Source organism: Acomys russatus, chromosome 19 (genome assembly GCF_903995435.1).
Source record: "Acomys russatus chromosome 19, mAcoRus1.1, whole genome shotgun sequence".
Taxonomy (NCBI): Eukaryota; Metazoa; Chordata; class Mammalia; order Rodentia; family Muridae; genus Acomys; species Acomys russatus.
In genome coordinates, this window is record NC_067155.1 from 42,490,205 (window position 1) to 42,503,404 (window position 13,200).

Here is a 13,200-nt window from a genome sequence, read left to right on the forward strand (position 1 = left end):
AGCACTGTCTGCTCTTCCAAAGGTCCTGAATTCAAGTCCCAGCAACCACATGGTGGGTCACAACCATCTATAAGGCAACCTGATGCTCTCTTCTGGCCTACAAGCAGACAACACTGTATACATAATAATAAATAAATCTTTAAAAAAGAAAAATTAGATAGAGACTATCCCAACACTAGGGAGGTGAAGGCAAGATTGCCATGTGTTCAAGGCTAGCCTGGGCTACATATCTCAAAAAAAAATATGTGAGATAGCATGCCCGTGAGATCAAGTCTAGCCTGGGCTATATATGTATCAAGATGCTATTTCAAGAAAAGTTGGTATAAATTGGGGCTTGGGTGGAGTGCTTAACTAGCATGCACGAAGCCCTGGGTTCCGTCCCCCAGCACCATGCACGCCTGTGATGCTAGAATTTGGGAAGTGGAGGCAAGAGGATCAGAAGTTCGGGGTTATCCTTAGCTATGCGATATGTTTGAGGCCAGCCTGGGCTATATGAAAGAGATGCTTGATAGATAAAGTAATTAAAGATTTATTTATTTATTTATTTATTTAGTACACAGTGTTCTGCTTGCATGTGAGCCAGCAGGCCAGAAGAGGGCACCAGATCTCATTATAGATGGTTGTGAGCCACCATGTGGTTGCTGGGAATTGAACTCAGGACCTTTGAAAGAACAGCCAGTGCTCTTAACCTCTGAGCCATCTCCCCAGCCCTAGATAAACTAATTGACTTGAGACCCGTCAGTATGTTTTGAGGCGTCTTCCTGACGGGCTTGGGAAACAATCCAACACACTGGTTCTGTGTCCACCATCGCCATCTTTATTTCACGGCTCCTCCATCTTTTGCTTGAGGAAACCAAAGAGATGGAGGCTCCCGTGGTCCCTAAACTGTGCACTGCTGGGCCGTCCTCAGGGTGGGTGACTGAGAAGGTGAGAAAAGATCCTTGACACAAGAGGTCAAGTGTGACCCCTCTTAGGAGGGGTCGCTCCTTGCCCATACCATTGGCCCTCCTGTATTCACGGGTCGCTGTCTTCCCTCTCTGTCCTAGGCCTTCAGGACAAGCTGAACAAGAGGGACAAAGAGGTGGCAGCCTTGACATCCCAGATGGACATGCTCAGGGCCCAAGTAAGTGGTAAGTCTCCCTCCCGAGGGGCAGACGTGGAGGGTTGGTGGAGGCTGTCGCAGTGGTTCTGCAGGCTGGGTTGAGCTATCTGCTTGAGAGGTGCTGTACCTGAGCTGTACCGAATGCAAACACTACTTTCTCCCCAGAGCCAACTGAGTTCATTACCCTACATCCCATCAAGTTTTTTCCATGGCCTTCTGGAAGACTTGAGTTTCTCACAGGCCTCTTCCACACAGCCCCTAGTCCCCAGGATGGATAGCATGAGCCGCAGGAAGCCCGGCATAGGGCTGCAGACCTGCACTCCCACCACTCAGGAGGTAGAGGCCGGAGAATCAGGAAGTGTAAATCGACCTTAAATTTCTAAGGAGCCGGGTGGGATGGCGCACACCTGTAATCCCAGCACTCGGAAGGCAGAGGCAGGCAGGCTTCTGTGAATTCAAGGCCAGCCTAGTCTACAAAGTGAGTCCAGGACAGCCAGAGCGACACGGAGAAACCCTGTCTCGAAACACCAAAAACATACAAATAAAATGAAATTCTGGCCACAGCCTGGGCTACATAAGACTGTCTCAAAAGAAATAGAATATGGAACCTGGGCCACAGTTGATTGCAAAGTACACCAAGAGGGCCTGGGGACGGTCAGAAGTCTGGATTTGGTAACTGTGGGGCCCACTGATTCAATGTGTCCTTGGCATTGCTCCACCACCACCGCTACCCCACTCCTGGGGGACTGTCCTTAACCGCCCCCCCCCCCCACTCTCTTCTAGTCCTAGTTACATTTGCCTGGCCTCATGGGTCTTGACAAAGGTCGGCGGTCTCTAGATTCTGCCAAGGCCAAGCGAAGCCTTAGCTTTAGAGCTTTCCTTGTCTGGATAACAATATAAACATCTACAGAGGCTGCCGTGAATTCCCTCCGTCCCCACTCCCTGCTTTGTGTAGCTGGTGGTAACTGTTTGTTTGGCTAACACTTCCGGGTCACAGTCCATCACTGAAGGAAGTCAGGACAGAAACTCAAGCAGGAGCTTGAAGCAGAAATCACAGGGAAGGTTGCTTGCTGGCTTGGTAGCTGTCTGGTGTGTTGACAGCTCTGTTAGGCAGCCCAGGACCACCTGGCTGGAGAATGGCGCTGCCCACCGTGGGCATTAATGAACAATTAGAGCAGTCCCCACCAACACACCACAGACCAACCTGAGAGACAGTTACTCAGTTGCAGTCCTCTTTTCAGTTGGTTCTAAGCTGTGTCCAGCTGAAGGTTAATGCAAACTAGGATGCTACATTTTTCTCTTTTTTTATTTTTCTTTCTTTCTTTCTTTCTTTTTTTTTTTTTTTTTTTTGAGGCAGAGTCTCATGTAGCCACAGCAGGTCCCGAATTCCCAACGTAGCTGAGGACGACCTTGAACTTCTAATCTTCCTTCTGCCGTCCAAGTGCTCAGATGGCAGGTGTGGGCTTCCATGCCTGGCTTGTGTGTGCTGGGGATGGAACACGGGGCCTCATGCATGCAAGGCAAACACTCCAGTAACTGAGCTACATCACCACCCAGACTTGATGCTTTTTCTTGTTGCTGTTTGTTTGGGACAGGGTCTCTGTAGCCTAAGCTGGCCTGAAACTCACTATGTAGTCACCATGGCTTTGAACTCATCGTGATCCTCCTGCCTCAAGGCTGCGCAGTGCTGGAGTTAGAGACTTGTGCACCATGCTTGGCATGGCCTGCCTCTTAGAGTGACATTACTGTCACCTCCCACCCGGGTCAGACCAGCTTCTCTTTGGTGTTTGAGACAGGATCTTCAGGAACCCAGGTTGTCCTAGAACTGAACTGGCCTTGAGTTCCTGATCCTCCGGCTTCTACCTCTAAAGTGCTTGGATCACAGGCCTGTTTGGTCTCATTCCAGTTTAGGCAGTGCTAGGAATCGAACCCAGGGGCCTCTGAGTTGCTGAGACCAGCACTGTACACACTGAGCCATGCCATCAGTTCCTATCTGTGTTTGAGCTTTCTCCTTTCCCTGTGCCTTCCCCCCAGCCCTGGAGAACAAGTGCAAGTCAGGAGAGAAGAAGATAGACTCTCTCCTGAAGGAGAAGAGGCGCCTAGAGGCGGAGCTGGAGTCCGTGTCTCGGAAGACCCATGATGCCTCGGGCCAGCTGGTCCACATCAGCCAAGAGTTGCTACGGAAGGAGAGGTGAGATTCCTCCTCCTCCTCTTCATCCTTTTCTTCTTCCCTTTCTCCTCTTCCTCCTCCTTGTTATCTTCACTATTATTATTAGTAGTAGTAATAGTATTTGTATTACTATTTGTATTTTTATATGTATATGAGTCTTTTGGCTGCATGTATATCTGTGTGCCCCACATGTGCCTGGTGCTCACAAAGGTCCGAAGAGGACGTCAGATCCACGGGCATTTGAGATACAGATGGTTCTGAGCCACCACATGAATGCTGGCAGCAGAACCTAGCTCTTCTGCAGGAGCAATAAGTGCTCCGAAGTGCCGAGCCATCTCTCCAGCGCCCCCAGAGTCCTAACCACAGCTCTCTAAGCACAGCATGTGGTGAAGATGAGTGTAGCCCTAACATCGTGGTCTTATGGGTAATCTCTCCACTTGAAACATCATTACATTTACTCGGAGAGCTTTTACATTTCTTTTTGAAGATTTCTTTATGATTTTTTTTTTTAAAGATTTCTTTATTTATTATTATGTATACAGTGCTCTGCCTCCATGTACACCTGCAGGCCAGAAGAGGGCATCAGATCACATTATAGATGGTTGTGAGCCACCATGTGGTTGCTGGGAATTGAACTCAGGACCTCTGGAAGAGCAGTCAGTGCTCTTAACCTCTGAGCCATCTCTCCAGCCCCCTTCTTTATGATTTGTGTGTGTGTGTGTGTGTGTGTGTGTGTGTGTGCGCGCGCGTGCGCGCGCCTGTGTGCCTGTGTGCCTGAATGCGCCCCGTGTGTCCGCAGCTGCCTGTGGAAGCTAGAATGGGGTATCAGATCTCCTGACATGGGGTTACAGATGGGTGTGACCGTCTGATACAGGAGTTGAGAATTAAACACAGGTCCTCTGAAAGAGCAGCCAATGCTCTTAACCACTGAGTCATCTCTCCAGCCCTGACTTTTGTTTTCTTGAGACAGGGTCTCTCTGTGTATCGCCTTGAACAAGTCCTCCGAGTCCTCCTGCCTCAGTTTCTGATGTGTTAGGGCTATAGGGCTGAACTACTATGTTCAGTTCATCTAATATAAGTAACAAAATGCTTTTCAGCTTTGTTTTTGTTTTGTTTTCATTTGTAATTGATAATAATAACGTGCACTCATATTTATTTATTTGTTACTTGCCTGTGGGAGGTTGTGTGTGCCACAGAGTGTGTGTGAAGGCCAGAAGACGATTTCAGGAATCAGTTCTCTCCTCCTGCTTCCACTATCCGGGCCCCAGGGATTGAACTCAGGTCCTCAAACTTTGTGACAAGTGCCTTTACCCACTGAGCCACCTCGCCTGGCCTCTCTGACTCTGAAATGGTGTTCTCATTTATTCCCAAACCCAGACTGATAGCTCCCTGCACAATTTTGTGTGTGTGGTGTCAGCATCCAAGAGATTTCCAGGGCTGGAGAGAGGGCTCAGAGGTTAAGAGCACTGGCTGTTCTTCCAAAGGTCCTGAGTTCAATTCCCAGCAACCACATGGTGGCTCACAACCATCTATAATGAGATCTGGTGCCCTCTTCTGGCCTGCAGGTGTACATGCAGACACAACATTGTATACATAATAAATAAATAATGCCTGGGTGGTGGTGGCACACACCTTTAATCCGAGCACTTGGGAGGCAGAGGCAGGCAGATCTCTGTGAGTTTGAGGCCAGCCTGGTCTACAAAGCAAGTCCAGGAGTAACACAGAGAAACCCTGTCTTGAAAAACCAAAACAAACAAAATAAATCTTTTTTTTTTTTTAAAGATTGATTAATTGATTATATATATATATATGAGTGCTCTATCTGCATGCCAGAAGAGGGCATCAGATCCCAGGATAGGTGGTTTGAGCCACCATGTGGTTGCCAAGAATTGAACTTAGGACCTCTGGAAGAACAGTCAGTGCTCTTAACCATCTCTCTAGCCCCAAATAAATCTTTTTTTTTTTTTAAACCTGAGTCAGAGGATATGCCTGCTGTTCCAGCTGATCCTAGTTTTATTCCCAGCACCTACATGGTGACTGACCAACATCCATACTATACCTCCAGTTCCAAAGGGTCCGACACAGTCTTCTGGCCTCTGGGGACACCAAGCATGCACATGGTACACAGACATTCATGAAGACCAAACACCTTTACACATAAGACAAAAGTAAACAAATCTTTTTTCTTTTTTTTTTTTTTTTGTAAACAAATCTTTTAAAAGGCAAAGAAAGTTCTAAGAACAGCCAAGTGTTCTTGATCATCCTGCATCCAAACGCAGTTCCTCTTGGGTGTGGTGGACCCAAGCTGCCATCCTTCTTGTCTCTGGTGCACCAGTGCCTTGTGGCTGGCGCCCCCTGGTGGTCATGGCTGTCCACGCAGATGCCTCATACTCCCGTTATGTAGGTGAGGTGCAGCGGAGCTGATGGGGTTCTATGGCTGTCTGCCCACTCCAGGAGTCTGAACGAGCTGAGGGTGTTGCTGTTAGAAGCCAACCGTCACTCCCCAGGGCCCGAGAGAGACCTGAGCCGGGAGGTGCACAAGGCTGAATGGCGGATAAAGGAACAAAAACTGAAGGATGACATCCGGGGCCTGCGTGAAAAGCTGACCGGACTGGTACGTGGAGGCAAAGGGTTGGGCTGGGGAAGAGGACTGCTAGGACTCTCCTGCTGCCAGGGCAACCTCCCAGAGCCACAGGAGGGTTGAAAATCCAGACGTCTAGGATCTCAAGCACGGAGCAGGTGGATGGGCCCCAGTACCCTCCCCCCTTTTTATTTATTTATTTATATTTATTTAGGGTTTTCTTTCTTTTTTTGTTTGTTTTGGTTTTGGTTTTTTTGAGACTGGATTTCTCTGTGTCATTCTGGCTGTCGTGGACTCTCTTTGTAGAGGCTGGTCTCGAACTCACAGAGATCCGCTGCCTCTGCCTCCTGAGTGCTGGGATTAAAGGCGTGCGCCACCACGCCCGGCTCCAGTAGCCCACTTTTTAGACATCAGAACTAGAGATGCCCCTGGACCAACACAGAGTCTGCTATTTCCAGAGCCAGAAGGGCAAAAATTACTCATGAATAGAGGATTTAAAAATCTATGCAAAGCCGGGCGATGGTGTCGCACACCTTTAATCCTAGCACTCGAGAGGCAGAGGCAGGCAGATTGCTGTGAGTTCAAGGCCAGCCTCGTCCACAAAGTGAGTCCAGGACAGCCAAGGCTACACTGAGAAACCCTGTCTCGGGGGGGAGGGGGCAGGGAAATCCATGCAAGCCAGGTGGTGGTGTTGCGTGCCTTTAATGGTGGGGAGGGAGGAGACACTTGTAAGGGGCTAGGCAGAAGTGGGGGGAGTGTCACATGGACTTGGAGATTGGGTCACGTGGACGCAGTCAACTGGGTGTCGGTTGATTCTGGTTAGTTGGAACAGGACTCCCACACCTCCACCCTTCCAGGACAAGGAGAAGTCCCTGTCAGAGCAGAGACGCTACTCCCTCATTGACCCAGCTTCAGCACCCGAGCTGTTGCGACTGCAGCACCAGTTGGTGAGCACCGAGGATGCACTGCGGGATGCTCTGGACCAGGCCCAGCAGGTGGAAAGGCTGGTGGAGGCCCTGAGGGGCTGCTCAGATAGGATTCAGGTGAGCGAGCGAGTGCACGGGCGCGGATCCCCCACCAGGAGGAGGGTAGGCCCATCCCAGAAACTCCTATCCGAAAAGCAAGCAAGCCTTGCTGTCCAGGGAGACCCAGTCTATAAAGAAAGGGCTTTGGTTTGGAGCCTGGCTGGTCCCACTGGGAAGGTGGCTCCCCCTTGTGGTTGCATGCGGAACTGCATCCTGGCAACCTACTCAGCGGCTCCTCCCCTTCCCATCCCTCATTTCATCACAGACCATCAGCACTTCCGGTTCTGCCAACGGTATCCACCAGCCAGACAAGGCCCACAAACAGGAGGTAAGCACGCCAGCAGCCTGTCTAGGCCACCCAAACCAGCAAGCGTCTGAGAAAAACCCTCCGGAAGTCACTAAATACACAAAGGAACAAGAATGCTTTGTGTGTGTCCGGTTGCTTGCTTAGGAAGAGTCTAGTACTAGTGCACCCCATCCAGGAATGGTCCTGCTTTTGTTTTTTGTTTTTCCTGAGGTTCTGGGAATGGAACCAAGGGCCTTAACATTGATCACACGCCCCGCCCCTCACTGGGGAAATTCTAGCCAAGAGTTCTACTACTGAGCCACACCCAAGCCAAGGATTCTAGGCAGGTGCTCTACTACTGAGCCACACCCCAGCCCTTGGTTTTAGGAGACATAGTGTCCCAGTTTCCAGGCTTTCTCCCAGCATCCGCTTGCATTATTGCAAATCCCTGTGACTTAGCGCCTGGTTTTAAGACCACTGATGACCCTGGCTAGCTGTGTGACCCAGGCAGGTAGGGCTGGAGTAAAGACAAACTCAGCTTAGCCCTTGGCCTTCCAGCCATTCCGTATTTAACGAGAGTCAGCCTTGGGAACGAGGCTATCCCTAGCCAGGGAACTGACGACCAGGCAATAGCGGGGCTGAAGTAGGCCAGGGGTGGAGTGGCAGTGTAGCCGCCACCCTGGGAACTGCTATTTAGACCACATGACACGACCTTGTAAGAAACATGGCCATTTTAACTTCCGGATGGGGAAACCGAGGATTGCAGATTGCTTCTTATTTCTTCTGATTCATCCTCAGAAGCTTGGGTTTCCTTGTAGAATTCAGGATTTTTCCTGCTATGGGGACTTTGACCCAGGCTGTTCTCTTCCTTTTTGTCCCTCCCTCATCTGCCTACTCTTCCTTCAAGACTCTTAATGATCAAGCCCTTGCTCTTTCTAGGACAAACACTGACCCTAAGGGACACCATGGACCGGCCCCATTCACACCAGAGCTCTGCCAGGCTTCCGAGCAGCGCCACCTTCAGGCAGGAGCCAGAACTGTCCCTTTGGAGATGAGACTGTGTGTTCACGATACTGTCCTCACTGCTGCAGGACAAGTCCCGCCCGAACCCCCTGCCGGACCAGGAGGCGTCCCACAGACACAGCCTTCCACAGAGTGCGGTACAGCTTGGGCCTGACCCCGGAGAACCTCTCTTGTCCCAAGGAGCTTCTCGACTTTGCAGAGGCTGAAGTGATCCCGTCGGGCCTCTCTTGGCTATAGCAGGCTGTCCTGAGGCTTGTCCTGGGCACCTGGGTACCTCTCTGCTCTCCCTTTCCTTCTGGTGTCCCCAGGTCCCCTGCAAGTCCCCGAGGAGTGGAGCAAGGTCCCTTGCCTGGGCACATCCATGTTGAGAAGGGTTTCAGCCCTCAGAACTAGGGAGGCGCCACAAGCCGAGCCTCTTTTACACAGTGGTACAAGGTCGCTTGGGCCTCTTTAGCCAGGGAAGATTTGGGGGAGTGACAGGCTCCTTACTCCTCGACACCAAGCTAGTCTGTGCACCCACGTCCTACCTGCTGCCCAGAAAGCACTGAGCAGGCAGCTACAGTATTAGGTGGGCACACATCCTTCCCCCCTTGACCTTGAGCCAGGCCTGGCTTGGGCCTTGGAGCTTTGAACAAAGCATCCGTATGGTGTTTTGCTGGGTGAGAGAAATCAAACCGGTTCCCCTTATTTCTGGGAACCGCCCCGCCATGTTACTCCAAAGACCCCAGCAACCCACGGAGGGCCCTGCTTCTATCTTCCCAGGGTGGGAACCACAGTGGGTGACAGGTAAGTCCTTAAGGATGGCCCAGATGGCCTCTGCGAGCACCACCGGGCACCAGTAGGTGGCGCTCACACTCGTGGCTCTTATGGAGGAGTTGAATTAGCCCCCTCAACCCAACCCCCACCCCCTGCTTCCTGTTGGCTTTTGGGTAGCACTTCGCCTTTAACAACCGCAGCCTAGAGCCTAGAATTGACGCTTTAGTGGCCCAACTGCAGAGCCAAATATTGCTCTTTCCAGCACAATCGGGCAGCTCACGGATTAGGAATTAACAGCCAAAGGCTCCCACGGTAGGGACCAGAAGGGGCTGAGCCCCCACCCTGGAGTGGGCTTGCACCTGGTAGGGTGTGCAAGAAGCCATTTCCCCACAAGCACTGGCCTCGGAAGGGCCCCTCAGCCTACCCGGTGTGGCCACCCAGCTGTGGCTCAGCCATTTCTCCCCTCCCCCTCCTCTGTCCCTGTTCCCCCTCCTCTCCCTCCCCCCCAGTGGAATCGTGGAAGTGTGGCAAGTCCATGTTTGGACAATAAAGCTTGTGACTGAGGTACAGGGCTCCTGCTGTTGCTTGCTTCTTGTCTTGGACACCCTGGGGGCAAGAGCGGGTCCTAACTTTGCTCTCAAGTGCCCCCAGCTAATTTTTACTCAAATGTGCAGGGTAGGTGGAGGGAGGGGGTGCTTTAGAGAGACTGCATTTGAAGGAGATGGGCTACATCCCTAAGTATTAACACCAGAGTGTGTCAGCTGCCTTCCACATGTATGTACATGCACCTCAGTGTGTATGCATGCTCAAGGGCGCATGCGCACACACACATACTTTTTAGTCTGTAGGTGTCATAGGTTTCTATTGATGTAATACAACACAATGACCAAAAGCCACCTGGAGAGGAAAGGGCTTAGCTCAGCTTACAGTTCCACGTGGCATTCCATCGCTGAAGAGGGCAGGGCAGGGCAGGAACCGGAGCAGACACTAGAGAGGGCTGCTGCTTGTTGGCTTGCTCCCCACAGTTTGCTCAGCTTGCTTGCTTACACATACCAGGGCTGCCTGTCCAGAAGTGGCACTGTCCCCAGTAAACTACCTCCTCCCACATCACTGGGTGTTTTTTTTTAATGCCCCCCCCCCCCGGACTTACCTACAGACCAATCTGCTGGGGGCTGTTTTCTCAACTGAGGTCCTGTCCTAGTCACTTTTCTACTGCTATGACAAAATAACCACAACCAAAGCGACTTAACAGAATGTGAGGCTTATGGTTTCTAAGCCTGAGCCCATGGTGAGGAGAATGGCGGCAGGCAGCCAGGCGTGGTGCTGGATGGAGGAGCCGCTGAGAGCTCACATCTGACCCACAAACCCAGGGCAGAGAGCGAGAGAGCCAGCGATCCGCCCGCCTCTGTGTGCTGGGATTAAAAGCGTGTGCCACCACTCCCAGCTTGGCATGGGCTTTTGAAACCTCAAAGCCCACCCCTCTCCATCCTTCCCAAACGGTTCCACCAACTGGGCACCAAATATTCAAACAGGAGCCTATGGGGGGATAGGCGGGGAGGGGGGGCACTCACATTCAAACCACCACAGTCCACTCCCTGACCCCCATTGGCCTGTAGCCATATCAAAATTCAAAATGACGCTGTTCCAAAGACTTCAAGGCAATCTCTTGATTGTAACCCCACCCCCACCCCCCATCCTCACCCCCACCAAAACCAAATTATGTGCTTCCTATAAGTGGTGGGTTAGAAGAACTACCAAATTAGACTTCTCCGTGGGTGGAAATAAAGATTTATTGGGCAACGAACTGCCAAGGCTGTTTCTGGGAGGGGTGGAGGCGGGGCAGAAAGAAGAGAAAAGTGATGGAAAAGCAAGCCGATTTTATTTATCTTTTTTTATAGATTTATTTATTTATTATTACTATATATACAGTGCTCTGGCCTGCATATACACCTTTATGCCAGAAGAGGGCAGCAGATCACACTATAGAAGGTTGTGAACCACCGTGTGGTTGCTGGGAATTGAACTCATGACCTCTGGTAGAGCAGTCAGTGCTCTTAACCTCTGAGCCATCTCTCCAGCCCCAGCAAGCTGATTTTAATAGGACAGTGCGGGTGGGAGTGGATCTGAGCTGATGTGAGCTATTGGGATTGACCAGGAACTAGGTGCCCTTCCCTAGGTATTTGGCCTTTGGGGGAAGATTATGGGAACTTCCTAGAGGATTGAGGGGTAGTTCCTGGTACCCAGAAACTTGCCTTTCAGTTTGTTTTCTAGATCACAGCCCTAATTCATTAGAGGGATCCCCAACAACCACAAGACTGCTGTGGAAGTTTTGGGTTATGATATGTAAACCTGTTTCCTGTTTTTGTTTGAACCCCAGGTGTGGGATATAGGGGCTCTGCTCCAGATTGTCCACAGCGCTGACAGTTGCCTCCTGAGAGGGCGCATGATGTTTGTCAGCTGGGAAATGCCTCATGTGAGGGCGTGGTCTTTGTCAGTCGGGATAAAAGCCAGACCCAAAGTGAGACTGAGGGGGGGCGGAGGCTCTGAAAAAGAAAGCTGCTGGTGTTTCTCCCTGCTGCTCCTGGTTCCTGTTGATGCAGTTTGACAAAGAAGTTAGAGATCTCCACAAGCGAAGAGTGGACTCGCCCCAAGGAACCAGATGACCCTAAACAGCAGGAAATAGCTAAGGAAAACTACGCCCCCCTTTCCCTACTAACTTTCTTTCTCCCCTACCTGGTGTTGGGGTGTTGGAAGGAGTGGAGTATGGAGAAAGAGATTTAAGGAACCCAAATAAAAATAGAGCTGCTGGGGCTGGAGAGATGGCTCAGAGGTTAAGGGCACTGACTGCTCCCCCAAAAGGTCCTGATCCTGAGTTCAATTCCCAGCAACCACATGAGGCTCACAACCATCTATAATGTGACCTAACTCCATCTTCTGTCCTGCAGGTGTACATGCAGACAGAACGCTGTATAAATAATAAATATATAAATAAATATATATTTTTTTAAAAAAAATAGAGCTGCTATTAGACTTTCTTAGAATCTCCTCTGACAACAAAATTAATCCAAAACTTCAGTTTAGTCTCAGGCAGAAAGGGCAAAAAATATGCCAAGAATGGTTCTCCAGCCCTCAGAAACTCCTTGAGCTGGGCCTCCACAGTCCACAACTCTCAGCACTACTGCCCTTCACACCTCTCCTGGGATTTCTCATTAAGCTCGATTTACAGCATTCAATGTTTTCCTAGTCTTCCTAGTCCAAAGTCCCATGCAGGGGACCAGGCTGAGCTGGGACTTCGGGGCCAGTCTGGAGTGTTCTGCGTATTGGTCCATCACACACACACTGGGTATCAGATGACAAGAAGATGTGGGGACCACGGCCATCCTAGTGCTTGGTGTCTGTCACTTTAAAGGCTCCAGGTTGAGCTGGGCATGGTGGCGCACACCTTTAATCTTAACACTCGGGAGGCAGAGGTCAGGCCGACTGCTGTGAGTTCAAGGCCAGCCTGGTCTACAAAGTGAGTCCAAGACAGCCAAGGCTACACAGAGAGACCCTGTCTTGGGGAAAAAAACAAAATAATAATAATAAATAAATAAAGGCTCCAGGTGAGGGGTTTGGAGTGCCTGATGAGAAATAATTTTTCTGATATTTTCAAACACTGGTATGTCCCTAGAGTCTTTCGGTTTTTCAAGACAGTGTTTCTTGTCACCTTGGTTGTCCTGGAACTTACTCTGTAGACCAGGATCCATAGAGATCCACCTGCCTTTGCCTCCTGAGTGCTAGGATTAAAGGCATGTGCCACTCCCACTCAGCTTTCTACTCCGAGGAATAAGTCACATGCTAGTCTCTTACTGCATGGATGGTGCTAGACGGATGATGGTGTCTACAGGAGCCATCACCCTCCACCCCAAAAATGGACTCAAAAGGTAAAATGGAGACTCTGCGGGCAAGACACAGAAAAAAAAAAAAAAAGCAGCACTACTTTACCCAATATGGAGTAATTTACAGCAGGCCGTAGCCTGGCCTTAGCACTAGTTCATTTTTCATTTTTCATTTTTTATTTATTTTTGGCTTTTCAAGACAGGGTCTCCCTGTGTTAGCCTTGGCTGTCCTGGACTTGCTTTGTAGACCAGGCTAGCCTCGAACTCACTGTGATCCGCCTGCCTCTGACTCTCGAGTGCTGGGATTAAAGGGGTGCACCACCACGCCCGCCTTAGCACTAGTTTAAACAGTAAAGTAAAGCCAGCTTAGGTGGCATGA

The 13,200-nt window shown here is 50.4% G+C and overlaps 1 protein-coding gene across 4 annotated transcripts in view; it reads left to right on the forward strand.

Annotated features, from left to right (window-relative positions):
• Positions 1–8,226, forward strand: part of Clip2 (CAP-Gly domain containing linker protein 2) — a 58,719-nt gene extending 50,493 nt beyond the window's left edge. For 3 of the 4 annotated variants that reach the window (XM_051161335.1, XM_051161337.1, XM_051161336.1), the window contains 6 exons: positions 1,047–1,130; positions 3,137–3,293; positions 5,727–5,886; positions 6,711–6,896; positions 7,144–7,206; positions 8,104–8,226. In XM_051161335.1, the coding sequence (XP_051017292.1) occupies positions 1,047–1,130; positions 3,137–3,293; positions 5,727–5,886; positions 6,711–6,896; positions 7,144–7,206; positions 8,104–8,115 (662 nt within the window). In that variant the 3' untranslated portion in view covers positions 8,116–8,226. Of the gene's footprint in view, positions 1–1,046; positions 1,131–3,136; positions 3,294–5,726; positions 5,887–6,710; positions 6,897–7,143; positions 7,207–8,103 lie in introns of those variants that run through there. The other variant, XR_007832350.1, reaches the window with a different exon arrangement.
• Positions 8,227–13,200: the final 4,974 nt, after the last annotated feature.